This window comes from Bos indicus, chromosome 10 (genome assembly GCF_029378745.1).
Source record: "Bos indicus isolate NIAB-ARS_2022 breed Sahiwal x Tharparkar chromosome 10, NIAB-ARS_B.indTharparkar_mat_pri_1.0, whole genome shotgun sequence".
Lineage (NCBI taxonomy): Eukaryota > Metazoa > Chordata > Mammalia > Artiodactyla > Bovidae > Bos > Bos indicus.
Window position 1 is genome coordinate 45,389,032 of NC_091769.1, and position 19,013 is coordinate 45,408,044.

General features: G+C 42.0%; 2 protein-coding genes across 6 annotated transcripts in view; both read right to left on the reverse strand.

The window, feature by feature from the left end:
* ZNF609 (zinc finger protein 609) overlaps positions 1-5,802 on the reverse strand; it is a 201,948-nt gene extending 196,146 nt beyond the window's left edge. For 4 of the 5 annotated variants that reach the window (XM_070796641.1, XM_019968685.2, XM_019968684.2 and 1 more), the window contains exon 1: positions 5,650-5,802. The gene's annotated coding sequence lies outside the window, so the exon portion shown is untranslated. The remainder of the gene's footprint in view (positions 1-5,649) is intronic. The other variant, XM_070796642.1, reaches the window with a different exon arrangement.
* A 5,232-nt stretch (positions 5,803-11,034) lies between these two features.
* Positions 11,035-19,013, reverse strand: part of TRIP4 (thyroid hormone receptor interactor 4) — a 51,980-nt gene continuing 44,001 nt past the window's right edge. The window contains exons 12-13 of the mRNA XM_019968688.2: positions 17,553-17,658; positions 11,035-11,343 (exon numbers count right to left, since the gene is read on the reverse strand). Of these exons, the coding sequence (XP_019824247.1) occupies positions 11,276-11,343; positions 17,553-17,658 (174 nt within the window). The 3' untranslated portion in view covers positions 11,035-11,275. The remainder of the gene's footprint in view (positions 11,344-17,552; positions 17,659-19,013) is intronic.

A 19,013-nucleotide genomic window follows, 5' to 3' on the forward strand; every position in this document is an offset into this window, starting at 1 on the left:
TATGGCGCACAATTCTATGCTTTTTCCTTTATGCTTTAAAAAGCCATATTAGCAAACATTTTACACTACTAAATCAGAAAATAAGTAACTGTAACTAAGCCACACAAAAATAAAATTTATCCATATAAAGAGAACAAAGGGTTAGACCAGGAAGTACCCCAAATCAAACAGAAAGACGCAGCATTTGTTCATATAGTACATGCTTTCCTGAGGGCACAACCCGGCACATATTTTCTGAGCCATTTTATTAATTATCACCTGCGGGTATTTGTGTCCTGTGCTTTCATCAAATGAAACTCCTTAAGAGGATGCCACAGTGACTCTGGTAGCAAAGGTTTGAGAAGTGGTAACTTCTGGCACAGATAACTGATGGTACAAAAGGAACCCACATACACACAATTGGCGCCAGCAATCAAGAAGAGAGGACCGAGTTGAAGAGGGTGGATATTCTGCTGGGAGCAAGTAATCCTGAAAATGAGATAAGAATAAAAATCCAAGAGCAAAGCTGGCCTAATACTAACGACCAGAGAGCACAATAAAAAGAAAGCAGTTTCAGAGTTTGCCTGGCATCAGACAGTTCTCACCTGCAAAAGAAAGAAGGAAAAGATTCTTACAGAGACAAAAGAAAGATCACAGGTTTGCTCCTGAGTGATGGATTAGATATGACCTAATAGGTATTTGCCATCTCTTATTTCTGGGACTCTGATCCAAGAACAAACAGCAAGAGAACCATGAAAAATCAGCCCTGTTGGATCTGGAGTTCTGCCTTGACAAGATATAAAGCTCATTCATAGATCTGACTGTGCTCATGAGACTGCAGTTCAACTCCTGCTGCTAGAGCAAGAGGAGGGGGAAGGAAGACAGAAAGGGGTGAGTGGGAAGGAGGTGGAAGATCTGCGTTGTGACTATAATAGCTACAGTAATTAGAGTGTTTCCAAGCTGCTGGAGAAGTCTTCAGAGCAGAGAATGTGGAGGGGCCATGGGGGAGGGGGAAAAACAGGAGGAAGCAAACTACTGAGAATGCTAGGAAAATACATGGTGCTTTGTGAACAGTTTAAAACAAACAAACACCTGTGATGGCTTCATCCAGGGATATAGAGAAGTTTATATTCTTTCCCAGAAGTGAAATTATACAAAGAATGGCTAGGCTGCTACTCAAAGCTAGGTTATGAACTAGGTGTAAACAGATTCTTGCAAATGTCCCTGTCTTTGCAGTGGTCCACCGTTTGTCTCCCTTTTCCCTGAATCAATCAAAAAAATCAATCTATCCATCCATCTATAATATCCAAATCTGTCTCAATCCTTCTAACAGATCTAAGCCTTCACTTCACTTGGAAAACTGATTTCTGAACTCCAAAACAGTTACTATATCGTCTTTCCTGTCAATCAACTGTTAATTAATACCTTGTGAATTCAATTAGGTTGCGCATGCGTGTTTTTCAAGCACACAGTTTGTCAGCCTAATACAGAAAATGACTGGAGGACACCAGAGAAGTCACAAAATAAACATCAAGATGCTTGTTTATAAATTTTAGGCTCTACAGCACTGCCACTTATAGTGGCATGAACACGTGAAAGAAAAATGAAATCACATTAACAGATGATGATAACCTGGGAGGAAAATCTGGGAATTTGCAGAAAACCTCAAAATAGAAAGTCCTTCTCCAAGTTATAGGAAATGCTACCCTTGTTTTTAAGATAAATATTTACTTGAGCTACTTCCTTGACATGATTTAGTCTTCTGGTGATGACCTGATCCTAACAGTGATGTTAAACTCAAAGCCAGAAAAAGAGAGTTATAAAGGTGTTGGGAGAAACTAAAAATGGCAAACTTCATGTGGAGAATTACATTCATAAAATAAAAACACATGTGAAAGTCTTGAGTAAGCCATGTCAGGTAGACTTAATACAAAAAGTCAATTACATCCTCTGCACAAAACCTGCTGGGTATCCTCCCAGTAGGCTAAATCTTTTTCACCACACTAAAAGCAAAGAATTTTCTCCTTCCCTATCCCCCTAATAAACAAGTGCTAGAAACACTGAATTACCATTATTTCCTTCCCATTCACAGGGCATAAAGCCAGAACTCACAGAAATACAATAGGGCCGTTTAGGACCACATCTAAGGCATGCTACTCAGTAATCTAAAAGAAACACAGAGAAGGAAGAATCTCTTCCCTTTATTTCATTATCGCCTCACTAACACACCAGCATCAGGCATTAAGAAATGCGAAACAAAGAAGAATTTCATACATATGAACTGAACCTAAACCACGGAAGACCAAGTATTTTCTTGTCACTGTGGCATGTGATTCTTTAACCACCTGCTCAATAATCCCTCTTCAGCTGCACAGCTGCTGCCAATTCCACATGCCCAGCCAGGCAGGTGCTTTGGTGAATTACCTGTTCCCTAGTGAAAAGAGCCCTTCACTGACTCTTAGTGGGCCCAGAACATGCCAATCAGCATTGCCTGTCTTCATTTTGTCTGTCACAGCCAACTTTTATGAGATATCACAAAGGTATATTTAGTCACTATGTGATTTTGTATTTTGCAAGTTTTTTTTTAAAGGAAACTGATTTTTAAAAATCAGGCAGAAGTGAGAATTCAGCTGCTTAAAAGAAAATTTGCCACACAACATAAGGCTGCCTCATTTCTGAGTGGCCCCATCTGTCTGGCAGTATTCCCATTCACGACCAGTTTCCACAAGGGAAATAACAATTGCTTAGGTACCTATGATCAGGAGAAAGTGGCACTAGAAGGTTCTATTGTACCTGGCAGTAATAAGAGAGAAAGCAGAGAACTTCTGGAGACCACACATCATTCCTGTACTTGTTAAGTCTCCATGGCTGAGCCCAGGCAGTGGTATTCTGAGTCAAATAAGTAAGGAGTGGCACTTCCACTTGACAGAGCAATCAGTAAACCCCTCAACAAATTATCCTGTTCCAGTCATTTAGCTGCTATATGCTAATTGCAACATAATTACTACCAGAAGCCAAAATTATGCTTCCATATCCTCACACAAAATAAGCACTAATCTGTCCAGCTATCTAGACCTCTCACAAGGAAACATTTTCTAACAAGAAGCTGGGGGAGCGGTGTGGAAATCCAAAGTGTTCTCTGAAAGATGGTCACAATCAGAAGACTTGTAAGTTTCCTTGTGGCAAGGGCCCAATTCTGAAACCACTAAATCTAATCAGGGCAAATTTAATCTGAGGCTTCTGCCTTCACTGTCACCTGACAGGATTCAGAAATGAAAGTCAACAGCCCAAGAGCAAAAAGTTTTGGACCCAGTTTAGCTGACTTAGGGACCTAGGACACACAGTTGGAAACAGTCTAAAGACAGTCACCACCTCTAGCAAGGCCTTAAGACACTTCTGTCACCAAGAAATAGAAAGGTCAGAACAACCTGTTCCCTCCTAACAAAGCCTAACACCTCAGCAGCAAGCCGTCATTTTCAAGAAACTCGTTGAAATAAAGAGAAAAGGGAGGCAACATCGTCAGACTGAGGGCCTCGGAAAGACCCTTACCACAACCAAAGGCTCAGGTTCCTCTTCAATGACACCCAATAGGAAATGGCTGGCTATTGTGGACCACGTATGTTGTGTACAACTGTCCTCTCACAATGACAATTGATTTCTAATCTCTTTTCAAAGAAAAGTTTTCTTTAAAGTCCTAAAGGGAAGCCTCATTTCTAGTCCCTAGTTATTGTTTACCCAACTAACAGTACCGAAGTACCCAACTAGTAGTACTATTTGGGCATTTCTATGAGGTAAATACAAGGATAGGGTTTCTTCTAGCTTGTTCTCATCCTTCTCTCATTAATAACTCCCAAGATCTCAAATTTTTTTGTTACTCTGGCAAATTTCTCCCTAACACAGACACACATATGGATTTTCTGCACAATGAGCAAGTCATATCCTTTCATGAGAATTAAAGATAAAAAGGAAAGTTATTTTGGTTCCCCCAGCTCTTGCCCAGATAGGCAAATTCTGTGGGGTTTTTTGTTGTGCAATTATTCTGACCAGGAAGTCCCCATTAAAAAGGTGCTTGATCCGTGACTCCCTATCTTAACCCTGCTCAGGTTTTTAGTGGTATTCCTAAACAAATAAACAAACATCTTTGTAGGAGTGTCCCATCTCTATAAAAAGGATTAAATTGGCTGGCTTGAACTAGCTTAGAGTCTTTTTCCTTAGAAGTCTGACACAAATCTCAGGATTGAGTCTTCCAGCCACTATTTCTCCTCAACTTAGTACAGGCTAGCCAAAGAGGCAGGCACAACATGGCTGGCATTCCCTATTCTTCTGAAAAATGTGTGCCAATGAGCTCTGCATTGTTCCTCACTCAAAAAGAAGAGCCTTTCTGTCTGGCCTCCTCCAATGGCAAGCCCCAGTCTGGAAAAGGAAGAAAATGGCACTGAGGAGCCTGGGAGATGGAGCCTATCCAAAGCTCTCAGACAAGACTTGAACCTATGACCTTCACTGTGTACACAATAGGCGGGTGAGAGGGACCGGTTTATCTCTGCAGCAGCAGTTCTCAGCCCTGGGGTAGCTCTCCCGATAAAATGACACGACTATTGTGTGTGGCAGCAAAACAGTCATCTCCTCACAACAGCCTAAACCAGCACTCCCTCCCCCAAGACAAAGCAGCAGGGGTGAAATTAACTCAAGGCTGCAGAGCAAAGCCTCACAGAGAAAAGAGAGGCCTGTGGGGGGACTGGGGACCCTCCTCAACCCCTGGGGCTCTGGACACATGGCTGGAAACAGACAGGCTTTCTCCCCCATCTTTCCCACTCTCATTTAGGTAGGAAGCTGTTTCTTTGAGAATTTAATCATCTGTGATTTGTTCAGAAATATTCCCCCTGAAGGGCTCTGATCTCTCCACCCTGTGTGAGCCTAATTCCTAGAAGCTGAAATGACTGTTTGCTGCTGCCTGTTTCACAAACACACATTAATTGGTCAGATGTGTCTCCTCCTCCTCAACCCCAGAGGGAGGAAGGAGAATCTGAGCAAAGCACAGAGATGATCCAACCGTAATTACACATAAAGGGAAAAGAGGGCAGCACGGGTTTTCCAAACAGGACAGGGTCACAAACCCTCCCGGGGGCACTAGGACAGCAGTTAAGGCCAGGCCCAGGAATCCCTCCATCTTGAAGAAAAGGACAGGAGTAAATGTGACCTGAAGCCTGGAAGGAGCACACACCCACAGCCTACTTACTGCACACTCCCAGCCACCTTGCCCCCCCACTCCTGGGCCACGCACACGTCCTGCTCCCAGCCCTTCGCCCTGAACCCCCCTAACTCCCTCACTAGCTCCAGTCGCCCCGGGCCCCCTCAAGATACCCAGACTCGCCTCGGAAACTCTCTGGCCTGTCCCCACAACCTGGCCAGACCCTAATCCCCTCTCGAGCACCCCTATCCTCTGCCTGAACCAGCCCTGGCCACGCTTTGAACTTCACCCTGCGCCCCTCGACGCCCCCTCCCCCAACCAGGCAATGACCCCCTCCCCCCCGGCCCTACACACCTTCTCCTCCCTCCTCCCCGGCCCCCCAACCCCCACTTCCTCCGTCAGGCGCCGCTATCCCCGGCCCCCTGAGCGCCGCCGCCTCTCTCCTCCCCCAGCCCCGGCTCCACACAAAGCTCCGGACTCACCGCGCGGCCGGTCCCGGGAGCCGCCACCTCCGCCCGCCTGGGCCCCGGGCCGTAGAGCCGCTGCTGCTACGGGGCCCAGGCCGCCATCCGTTCCCGCGGCCCCTCCCCCCCTCCCCACCCCGCCTCGGCTCCGGCTCTCCGCCCCCTCCTCGCGCCGCTCCGCCCCGCCCGCCGGTGCCGCTGTGTCCGGGGCCGCGGGTCCCTCAGCCGCCGCCACCGCCGCCGCCGCCGCCGCCGCGATCCGGGACAACCAGGGCCGCCCAGAAGACCCGGACACTGGACTACCGGGCCCTCGGATCCGGATCCTTGTGCTGTCTGGAGCCGTAGAGCGCAGAGGAAACCCGGAACCTGGATGGAGGAGCCAAATCCTGGGTCTCGGAACGCGCGGTCACACGGAGCCCGGATTAGAGACTCGGAGCCCGGATTAGAGACTCGGAGCTCTGGGAATGCTGGAAAACCCGGCAAGTCGGTTAAAACAGAGATAAACTCGAAGAAGCCTGGATTGGAGAGCTCAAACCTAACGCTCTATCCTCGTGGAAAGAACTCTCGCTGGACCAGACTTCCTCGCAGAGGTCTCTGGGGAAGTATCGTACCTTAAATACGGAAGACACCAGTTCTGTAGGTGTCCAACCATGGGAAGAGCAAAGGGTCTGTCTGAACGTGAACATCACAAAGAACCAGCAAAGCTAATCGTGGTTTCATCCACTTTATCACTTGGTTCAGGGAAGTAGCAACCCCTAATATTTTATCCTTTGTTCTCCAATTTCTTATTTAGGATTACCACTAGTTTTCCTCTCCAAAGCACCCATTTCTAATCCAATATCACCTTTCACCTTGCCACCCCGTATCTCTAAGTCCTACTTTGTCCTTTTCCAACACACCATTCTATTTCTAACGAGTTTAGCTTTTATCTTTTCTTATCTGCCATTCGTCTGATTGCCCAGCACACGATCTAGTAGGCATTCAGCCCTTCTTTAAGTGAACCCTCCCACCTACCTCTCACTCAGGAACCTCATCATACTCTACATCACCTCTTCTCTAAAACGTCCACTCCCTTTCCTAGCGAGAAGAAATTTATCTTAATTCTCAAGTCTTAGTGTCCTTCTGTGTCCTTGCCATCTTAGTCAGCTCTGCAGTTTTGTTTGGTTGCAGTCTCCAGCACTTGGAATCTTACTTCCCTGACAAGGGATCAAATCCGTGTCCCCTGCGGTGGAAGCTTGGAAGTCCAAACCATTGGACCCCGGGGAAGTCCCAGCTCTGCAGTTTTTATCTTTCCTTTCGCTTACCCTGAGGCATCCTTCAACAGTACCACTCAAGATAGCATGTGATTTGAGGATAAAGGCAGATCATAAAACCCCTTTGCTCTCCATTTCCACATATGCATGCAAAAAGTGTGTGCATGTGTGTGTCAGGGGGTAATAGCTCAAGATGAACACTAAGCTGCTCTGGCCTAGGAAAAATAATCTCCCCCTGATCCACCCATATTCAGCGTTCTAGGACGGTACAAGAACAAAACTGACCCCAGGTGATGATGTTACAAGTGACGATTCAGCTACTTGCAGGTAGACAAAGAGAAGGGTTAGATTTGAGACAGGTATGACTTAAGAGTTAACACTAAAGTGGCATCTCCTACTAAAGAGCATGCCTCTACCATGGGAAAACACTGAATTGCAAAAATGGGGAACAAAGGAAAGCAAACATTCCTACAGTGAATTTTTAGAGAAATTTCTCAAGCTTAGAAGTACCATTAAAAATTTTCAAGCAATTGAGGTCCTATACAGTAAAAGAATCTTAAGTTTTGACTCCTTATTCCTCTAGACCAGGGTTTGGCAAAATGCGGCTCACAGGACAAATATGTCCCATAAATTAAGAATGGTTTTTACATTTTTGGATGGCTGAAAAATAACCAGAAGACTATTTTGTGATGTGAAAATTAATGTTATTCAAATTTCAGTGTTCATAAATAAAGTTTTAGCGGCTCATAAGCCATGCTCATTCACCCATGTATTATCTATGGATTCATTTCACTTGCACTACAATAGCAAAGTTGAATAGTTGTAACAAGGACCATATAACCTGAGAAGCCTAAAACACTTGCATCTGGCTCTTTATAATAAGAGAAAGTGTGCTGACCCCTACTCCAAACAAGGACTGTCTGATAGAACTTTGGGCAATGATGGAATTATTCTATACTTGTGCTGCCCAATTCAGAAGTCATTAGCTACATGTAGCTATGTGAACACTTGAAATATGGTACTGTGACTGAAGAACTGAATTCTTAATTTCACTTAAATAATCACATGTAGCTACTATATTAGGCAGTACAGCTCTAGACGCTTCTCAGATCTTCCGTACTGACATTTTTTACCCCTTGATCCAACATCTCACTCCCTTCCTGTGACACATCTACACCTTCTCAGTCACCATCTCCACCTCACCTTATCTACCAGACTCTGAGTCAAGGTACGGTATTTACTAGGTTTTTGTTCTAGACTCTACATTGTCACAACAGAAATCTGATCAGTCTATGAAGTTTCACCCCATGAATTAATCCACATTATGTGTACAAACATGAATGGACACACATTTACACAAGTTTCTTCGTGTGAGAGGGTGGCACTGTGGCCATGTTCTTTCTTCTCTGCCTGAGAGAAGTAGAAAGCCCTCCGCATGCTAGATCCCTTGATGCTGCTGGAGCCTGTGATATGGATCACCTCCCTCCAAACACATTCACAGAAGCTGATAACAGCAGATGTGCACTTGCTATTTGAATCTCAAGGGAAAAAAAAAAACAACCTTCACCACAGGACTTTCTTTCCTCCCCCCAGGCCTAATAAACTGAAGTTAGCTGATTTCTCTAGTTTAATAGATGCTTGCTTTTTTACTGGCCTTTTCTAACTGGGCAAGAGAACAACCCCAATACTGTCTCAGTCTTGGCTAGGAGCTCTAGCAAAGGCATTAAAACACACACACACACAAATTTAGCAAATGAAATGAAATCCACATAAACGGGCTTTAGTAGAGACAGTAGTTAAAATGGAAAGAGATTAGGGGCTATAACTCATAAAAAGCCATAACTTTATAATTATTTATAAAAGCAATCTTTAAAGTCTGAAATTTTTACACCTACTCCCTAAGGAAAAAAAAGGGTTTCTGTAAACTTCTGGCTTTAAAAAAAAAAAAGGAGGGAGGACACCTAGTTTTCTTTCTCTAGATTAGCTATAGCAAGTAAACCATCATCCCACCCCCACCTCCCAGCCCCCACTTCATTCTAAACATCTGTCTGCATGGCCAAAGCCTTCTAAATCCTGACAGAGGAAAGTCTCCAGTTTTATATATATCCTACTTTGAGCTTATATAATTGAGACTGTGTCCTGCCTAGAAAAACAAAAACAAAAAAGCTGAATCCTTTAGTAACTGTATAAACTGACAGCCATTGAACCCAACCATCCAAAAGAGAGTAAGATCTTTAACCCGTACAAGAAAACCAGCTCAGAAATGTGGACCTTCCCTCAGGCCAAGGTGTTCCAGAGTAACAGGGTCAGTGCAAAGTGTTGTAAAGTACTGACAGGCTATTCCTGGGCGAGTTTGTACTCAGGCTGCTAAGAATTTCCACTAGACTTTAAATTATGCTATTCATCACTGAGCAACTGAGGGCCATCTACCCCCAAGTCTCTCCCACACTTCCTCCCGGGTGTCTCCACAAATAAAAGAGAGACCTTATACCACCACCATGTGAACTGAAGGGAGGCTTTCACAGGCTGACCATGAAAAGGAGAAGTTTCCAAGTTACTCCGCCGTTTACTCCTGTGGCTCCAGCTGCGTATTCTGGATGCTGAGGTTGGGTTCTCAAACTTATGAAGTTCTTGTAAACTCTCTTATCACAGCACACAAAATGGTTGCATAACCTGAACTCTTGCATCTCCTGATGTTTTTCTTTAGGCATGCACCCACAATCTATCCAGGTGGAAAAAATCAATCCATACTCCTCTGTGCTCAGGCTGTCGTTCAAATAAAAAGGCATAAAGAAAAACTTTTTTTTTTGCTCCCTGGGCTCTTCACTTCCTGCTTTTCAATTTTATTTTGGTATTAAAACAAACAAACAAAAAACCAGACAATTCCAGCACAGAATTCAAGTTGTTACTGCTTAGTAAACTAGTAACTGCATAGTGAACCTACTGTGGCTTCATTAATAGTACTAGGGTCTGTAGAAGGCCAGAGAGAGACTTTTTTCCCCCTAAAGAAGTGCCATTAGTGTCCTTTCCACTTTCTCTACACAAGTTGAACAGAAAAAAAAAAAGAATACAGCATGTCTGCATCACCAGAACAAGAATCTGGTGGGTTTTCCCTGGGAATCCAGGGTGATCAGTCCACCACAAAACCAATGCCCAGAGCCATGCAACAAGCAGGGTTCACAGTTGAGTGAACATCAATACATAAGTGGAGGAATTTCAATGCAAATAAACACTGAATATGAAGGATTAAAGAAAGGGGAAATTAATCTTTTTCATAACACAGGGCACTTTTTTTTTTCTCTCCCTTGTGCTCTCTTTTTTAAGTCATGCACACAACTGCTGGAGGGAATCCAACTTCCCCAGTGTGGTAGTGCTGCTTTATAAAAAGCAGAACATACACACTGAAGACCATGAATTTCCTGATGCCAGCAACTGAGATTCTGACAGCTCTTCTGAACAGCCTCAGAAAAAAAAGTACTTCACTAAGTGGGACCAGAATGACTAGTAAAAAGTCTCATTTCAAACCAACCTATTTTTTCAAAACTCATAGCTTCCTGGGATATGGATGCCTTAACGGGCTTGGTTTCAGCATTTTGGGGTTATCTAGATGCATTTATTGAATGGATTTTATTTTTGTTTGTTTCTAACTGCTCCAGCCAAATGATACTCTTGCAATACCAACAAAATAAACAGCGCCGTTTCATGCTGCTTTACCAGGTGCCTCCATCTCGTCCCAGCCTGATCCTCTCATGTCCGAATGTCTCAAACCAAAGAACAAAGTGGCAGCACCTCTTCAGGTTACACCCCCACCCCAGCCCCGCCTGCCCCCCAAAAATCTGCCAACGAAGTACTCAGTTTTTGAACACTATTCATTTGAAGAGATGCTGGACTAGAGCAGCAAACCTGTTTAGTTTGGGGACTTTTTCTTCCCATCACTTGTTTGTATTAAACATAGAATTCCTCAAACATCCTAACACTCCACCAAGTTATCACTTTGGGGGAAAAAAACACTTTAAAATTCAAGTGGTCCCTTAAAATATTGTTAACCTAGGTTAAGAATTTCCCTAACTAAAATAAATCCAAGCCTCAGAGAGGAAATTTCCAACTTGGTCCATTTTCTTCTGTATCATTCTAAGAAAAATGTCAAAGATTGAGAATTTTTAAAATAAGTTTTTATAAATAATGTATCCAAAGATTTTTGACCCACTACATACAGTAAGAATCTCGTTAAGAAAAATATACAGATTTTGATAAGAGTTTAAATTCTGAGAGGAAGTTTAAAGCCTGATGCCAAGTCCTTAGATTGCTACTGCTTCAATTTCAAAAGACCAGTGGACAGAAATTTTAGTACACAGAACTCCACTATGCTGTAGAGTTCCTTTTTTCCTGGGTCAGCCAGCTTTATTCTGCTTCATTAACCCCTTCTTTGCTCCTTGATGGATTTTGGAATCCAGTTTCCCTGTAAGGGAGAAAAAGAAGCCTCGTTATTTATTTTTTATATTTGCAATGCAAATCTTTCATGGCCTCTCAGGTCTTCTGGTTACTGTGTTCCTGTCACATTCAATTATCTTGCTCCAGGACTCAGACACTTTCAAACTTCAGAGTTTCATTCTGTAAGAATGAGGAAGCAGTGGGAACACTGTCCAGGGACACACAAGCGTCTGCACACCAACACAATGAGCATTCACAGCAAGAATTGAAGGAGTTAGTATTTCTAATTCTGTAGTTACTAGGGGGGTAAAAAAAAACCACACGTTTTCCGGAGTGTCTGATACTAAGGCAAGTTTTTAAAGAATACAAACATGATAAAGGAAGACATTTCACACAGTGGGAAACTCATTCCTCTGACCTGTTAACTGGCTGAGCATAATGCATGAATCTCCCTCACAGTGAGAAAAGCAATTCAATTCACTCCTTTGCTGCCTCAGACTTAATAGGGGGAGTGACTTGAAACAGTGAAGTAGAATCCACATGAATGCTTTTCTGACAAAGGGGCCCTATCACCAGCTAAGAAGGGCAAAGGTCATGGGCTGTATGACTCCTCTAAGTGTTAAAGTTAGAAAACAAGCAACATTCCTGTCCCAGGTGACCCTAATGAGAGGTATTCCACAGATGTGGTCTCCGACCTCTGACTTCTCAGATCTACCAGGATAAAGGTCAGTTCAGTGGTAGCCGCCTTAAGAAATATCCATCTCAGGAAGAACTTAACAGAGTTCCTGTCTGTCTGGCCTGAGAACAGAGCTGGCAGGTGACTTTCTCCCAGAAAAAGTCTTATTTAACTCAATAGAGATGCTGATGCTGGAAAGAGAAATAGTTCAGTTCAGCCTTGGCAGTAAACAAACAAGCAAACACCAAAACAAAAGCAGCTGGGTGTACTACAGCCCTATACCCACAACCCCGGCCCCTTGCACTCTATCCTTTTCATTTGCCGCAGTAATCAGGTGCAAGAGAGCAAGCACTGGACAAGAAGTCAAGGGACCCAGGTTCCAGTCCTTCTTTGTCTGATACAAACAAGTCATCTGATCTGTCTGGACTTCAGTATCCTCATTTGTCCAACCAAGATAAGAATTCATGTCCTGAATACTGCACAAAGAGAGTATGAAAAAAAAAAATTACTTCAATTTAACAAGTTTCCTCCCTGTTTTCTTAATTTTTCTCTTCTTCCTCATCTGTCCAGGGCTACACCTGCCTTTGGAATAACATTACTTCCTTTTCTGGGCTTCCTTAGAAACCATCATTTAATGAGACCCTAAATGATGTCCACAACAATCACAATGATGCTGATTTTAATTTGGGCTTTAGAAACATAAGAGTATTCGCAGGGACTTGGGAGTTCTTTCATCCCCCAGGCTGCCTTGCTGGAAATCCAAACATGTGCCAGCAATCTGGCAAAAAGCCCTGTTATGAGGCCAATTTGCCTTTGTATCCCTAAGACTACCATAGTGACCGCCAAATGGTAGGTGCTCAATAAATGAATTAAAGAAAGCAGGCACTGCAAATTTCAGAACCTTTACTGTAAAGATTTGGGAACTACTAAGTAACCAAAAATAGCAGATATCAGATAAACATAAAAGAGTTCTCATTGTAAAGGTGGTGGTACCCAGAGGTACGAAGAAGTACTGCCTCTCACTGAACTTTTTAGAACAAGTTAGGACAGAATTTAGAATTCCATCTAGGACTCCAGACTTCTAGTTCTCTGCACTGAGTAAGTTAGAAGACGCAGGTCCCAGTTTTAGTTCTCAGACTACCTATCTGTATGACCTTGAGGAAGTCACCTAGTCACTCTTATCCTCAACTTTTTCAATACTGTGAGGAAACTGGACTACACAGCACTGAAGGCCCTTTGCAGCTCTATGATACTTTGGCCTAAAAATGAAATGTAAATAGGAATACTTTGTTTCTGAGGCAATGTGATAAAAGTGAGAAAAGCAGGAAATCTGGAGGTAGAAAGACCTGAGCAAAATACAACTTCTGTAAACCTGTTCACTCAACTATAAAATGAAAGGAAGAAAAAATTTCTACTAACTTACAAAGTTGCTGAGAGGATTACAGCCAATACTAAGTGCTTTTCTGAATACGAAGCGCCATACCAAGTATTTTATATACACTAAATCATTTAATCAAAGCAATTGATTGAAATAAAATACATTCAAGTGCTTCATAAGTTCAGAGGTCTCTGAAAAATTAACAGTAGTTGTATTATTTATGCTAAGCCTTGGGAGTTGTGTTTCGTAGTTATGATCTCAGTTGTACTTTTAATTTACCAAATTTACCAGCATCTCTAGGCAAGACTTTTAACTATTTATTTCAGGCTCCTCTTATTAAAAAAAAGAGAGAGACATTACTTTCTTCACATTCTCAAGGCTTTCCTGTATAAGAATATCCCAAATATTGTTTTCATAAAACTCCAGTCTGATTGTGAAAGCCCTCAAGTGAGAACAGCTCAGATAAGATCAACCCATTGGAGGAAAGCACTCAATGGTAGGCAAACTAATCTCTGGCTTCAATGATGATGTCATAAAATGGAAAACTGATAGGAGAAAAGAGATAGAAAGGAAGAAGGATTTCCAGGGCACTCCCATGGATTCAGAAGTGTTTCATCCCCTTTTCATCCCCTAGGCTAATCTAAGAAAACCATACATGTGCCAGCAATCTGTGAGCTCCTTACAACTAAAAACTTCTTTGCATTCCTAACATAGTGACTACCAATAGTGGCAATCCTTAGGTCAGCTGGGCAATGAAGGCCAGGACCTGGGATTCCTTGCACGGAGAAGCAGTTATTGTGGATGCCCTCTGAACTCTGAGTTCTAGGTTAGCCTGTTTTTTTAAGATTTGGGATCTGGACAGTTAACTACAGTAATATACAGTATACTCTCTTAAAAGCAGAGTGATAATGCTTAGTTTCTGTATTTCCCCAATATTTTTACATTTAGTACGCACAGCATTTCAGTGTTAAACCACATCCTCAATCATGGTGCCTAAAAGAAAATCAAATGCATATGCAGCAGATGGGGGAGAAGTTAAAAGGGAAAAAACTATTTGCCATCAATCGATAGAACTCTCATAGGGATTTTCACAAGCTTTGCATATGATATAAGGCAGAATTTGCATGAATTTAAAGCATGTAGTTCATTTAAAGTAAAAAAATTTCCTTCATCTCTTTGAGCATTCAACCTACATATTCTACTATACTTAACTATTTTGCATTTCTTAATTTGAGCAGACACATACCCAAAGTGATTTCATATTGTGCACTGTTTTGTGAATTATTTTAACTTCAAGAAGCACAATTATCCTCAGGTCAAGCAAACTCAAGTTTACATGTCCAAATAAATAAATAAAAATATATGCTTTTAATTTAAACCACACACACACACACACACACACACACACACAATACAACATGTAAATAAATTATACTGTAGAAGTTTATTTGCAAGTCAGAAGTTTGCAATTTAAGATAAATTTCTCATAGAACTAATCTATGAAGAGTGGCTAAATTCCTAAGCTATCACACAAGAAAAAATATTTAAGGCACAGAATTGTAACTGGACTACTAATATTATTAATACCATGGAAGTTAACCACTTCATGTAACAATACTCTAAGAAGAAAATGTGAAGCATTCCAAATTAAGAGCCAAGTATGTATTTTTCCCTATGGCAGTGGGATTAAGGACTTTTCCAGCTGTGAACTACTGGAGGTGGGCCTCTATGGCCTAAGGGAAGGAAGTTCTGACAAAGTGTTAAGCTTTTTAAAGATAGTAAAGATGAATGAAGGATCAAGGAATGAAGACTCGGAGGGAATGAAAACCTTACACCAGACTAAATCCTCTGGCTTGCTCCCTCTCAACAGAAAATTTTTTTCTGAAACACGGGGATTGGTCATTCTATTCTTGCCCCACACCCCACTCACCCCCTTCACCTACTGTTTCTGACCCATGTTTTACCTTGCCTGGTCTACCATGGGAAAAGCTGCAGTCTCAGAGTGTTTTTCCAGCCCTGCTGTCCCTGAAGCACACAGCCCATTTTGGCTTTTTTAAAGCTTTTAACCAATAGAAGCAATAGGGAAAAACTTTCTCTTAAGATTACCACTCACTCCAACCCCTATTAAACCTTGTGGATAAAAACCAAGGTCATATATGTGCTGAAGGTGAGTCTCTGAGATGAGAAAGTGCTGAAGTAAAACATTTCAGAGAAATATATAAACTCTGTTTCCACAGAATATTTTCTCACAAGAGTTTAAGCAGCAGATGAGAACCAAGATAGGGAGGAAGCTCTGAAAAGGTAACTGGAACTAAAGATCAAATAGCAGTGGGTCTGGGAGAGAAGGCTGACCACCAGTGTTGTCCTCAGGGCCTACGGGAAGGCAAGAACAGAGTAGAGTAGGAAGGGGTATAATTTCACAACTTAAAAAGGAGAAAAAAAGGAAGATTTAAATCCTAAATAGTTAAGAAGAAAGAAAAAGAATTTCCAGGGCCGTTTGGCTAACAGTGCAGGTAAAGTATGTAGTAAATAATCTGTGTAAGTCAAGGGCAACTTATGTTCAGATTTTCTGACTTGCAGGAAATCTCAAGAATGTATTTCATAAATCATCAGAGTTGCCTGAATTTTGGAGGGAATATACATTCATCTAAATTCATACTCCAAGCATTTCATTTTGTGCCTCAAAGCAGTATTATCCATTGTGTAGTCAGCTAACCAAGAGCATTACTAATACTTGAGAGAGGGCCCAGGAATCTGTGTTTTAACAGCTCTGTAGGTGATTTTTATTTACACTACCCTCTGAGAATTACTTCTCCATAGAACAGATTTATAAAATAGTTGGTCCCCAGGCACAAAGTTTTTCCAGTAGTCATGTATGGATGTGAGAGTTGGACTATAAAGAAAGCTGAGCGCCGAAAAATTGGTGCTTTTGAATTACGGTGTTGAAGACTCTTGAGAGTCCCTTGGACTGCAAGGAGATTCAACCAGTTCATCCTAAAGGAGATCAGTCCTGGGTGTTCATTGGAAGGACTGATGTTGAAGCTGAAACTCCAATACTTTGGCCACTTTATGCGAAGAGCTGACTCATTTGAAAAGACCCTGATGTTGAGAAAGATTGAAGGCAGGAGGAGAAGGGGACAACAGAGGATGAGATGGCTGAATGGCATCACCGACTCAATGGACATGAGTTTGGGTAAACTCCGGGAGTTGGTGCTGGACAGGGAGGCCTGGCGTGCTGTGGTTCATGGGGTCGCAAAGAGTTGGACACGACTGAGCGACTGAACTGAACTGAACTGAGGCACAGGGTCAGGTATCCCTGTGCACAGCTGACAACAATGCATGCCCTAGGAGCATCCAATTCACACAATGGGAGAGCAATGTCACAAAGGCACAGAACAGTAACTGACATAAGCAAGCAAATGGGAGAGCTGTTCATGCTGTGTTTAAAAGTAAGTAAGAAAGAGAGAACACCATTCTGCATTTCTTGAGATTGCTTGGAAATAGAAGAACCTGGTGTATGACTAAACAGAGAAGTTGGGAGTTGAAGATGGGGTGGAAGTGGAAAGAATAAAGTCATAAGCACTTCCTAAAGAGTGAACATGCAGAGGGTACTATAATCACAAACACATAAAAGCAAACATTACAGAAAAGAAAACCACCAAGAGGTTTCAAAAAGAGGATGAAAAGCAAGAGGGCTAGAGCAGACCTCTGGGACCAGTAATCAAAGCAATAGTGGGAAGTGGTACCTCCAAAAAGTTAAGTCTTATTCTTGGATTGAATACTGAGGAACAATGGATAAGAACAGTACAGTGGGGCAAATGTACTCTTTTGGCTTACAAGTAGTATTTTAAAGGTAATGGGGTCCTAACTGGAAGTTTATGATTCACTCATATACCAATAATTGTGGATCAAGGTATGCTTCAAAAAGGCTATACTGTAGTTAACCTAACACTAAAGTTATTGACAAAAAGAATTTTTTTAATTAACAGTAACTTTAATATTAAACAGTTGATTAACAGTGTTGTGTTAGTTTCAGGAATATGATAAATAGAATTTTTCTAATTCTTCAAGTATTTGAGATGATATGGAACAGGATAAAAAGAGAAAAAAATTTTAAGCTAAACAAGTGAGATTCAAGATAAAAAGAAAAAAAAAAAATAGACCATCGAAGCTTGTGACTTACAGATTTTTGGATTTCCTTTAATAGGAAACTTCACAATCATTTCCTGGGGATTTGTGCAGATGAAAACAAACGGAGAATCAGATTCTTCTTGACTTATGTCTGGATACTGCAAAATATAAAAATTAAAAGTTCAGGCCAGTTGGGACAAACTTTGAATTTCCAGGCGATCAAAGGATTCCCAGAATCCACCTCAACATTATGATGGTAATACTCTCCATTACATAGCCAGGTAAAGACGATAATGCTCAACAAGCAAGAATAAACCTTCCACTTTCCCCCGAGCTTTACCACAGTATTCTTATACAGTCTTTTTGGCCCACCACTTGTGACTTCCTATAATGGAAACAACTTCTTAAAAAAAGATGTCTGACATCTTTCCAGAGAATCAAAACTGACTAATCTTTCAATATAGGCCACTGTGAATTGGGAGATTCAGAGGTCTCCTGTAGGAATATCAGGCACCCACCTCCAGATTCAGCTCAAGTCAAACACTGGAAGGTTTAAGAAAAATAGAACATTTGTGGAAATTCTGCCAGAAATGATCAACAGGGCCCTTCTCTCACTAAAGGGAAGGAAGATGATTCATTCTGAAAGGTATGAATATGCCAAAGTTGTTTTGCTGGACGCATTCCAGACTCACTTAGGGTGAAAAGGTAACGGTAGAGCAATTCTGAAAATAATTTAGAAGCCTCCTTTGGAGCTCCTATCACAAAACGTATCTGTGTGAATACTTAGGACTTTTATTCCTTCTGCAAAGACAGACACAGAAACTAGAGTAAGAATATCGGCCACACAATAACAACTTAAGGAACAAGTGGGTGTTGGCAGAAAAGTGCTCTCCAGCAATGTGCAACTGACTTGGTATTTCAACATTTCCTATCTTGGGATGTCTTGTGTTTAGTATGTTCGATAAATATGACTCTAAAGCTGACTATGGCCTTGGGTCAGACTTCGTTACCAAAGCAGCCTTTCTCCTGGTAATGTGAAACCGTGAAATTATTTTTCACTCTTATTTACCTGCTAAGATGTAGCCTGTAAAGATCTAAGGCTCTAAAGTAAAAATGGAGGTTTCAGTGAAATAAGGAAGAAAATACAAATGTCGGGACTTCCCTGGTGGTCCAGAGGTTAAGAATCTGCCTGCTTATGCAGGGGACACAGGTTCAATTCCTGGTGTGGGAAGATTCCACATGTTACGGGGCAACTAAGCCACTGAGCCACAATTACTGAGACCGTGTGCCCTAGAGTCTATGCGCCACAAGAGAAGTGACCATGATGTGAAGCCCATGCAAAGCAACTAGAGTAGCCCCTCCTCGCTGCAACTAGAGAAAATCCTCGCACAGCAACCAAGGCCCAGAGCAGTCAATAAATATATAAAATGCATTTAAAAAAATGAAGATGGAAGGAGAAACTTTCTTTTTTCCTTATCCTTTGGATGGGGCCCAGCTGTTACTGTTGAGGTGC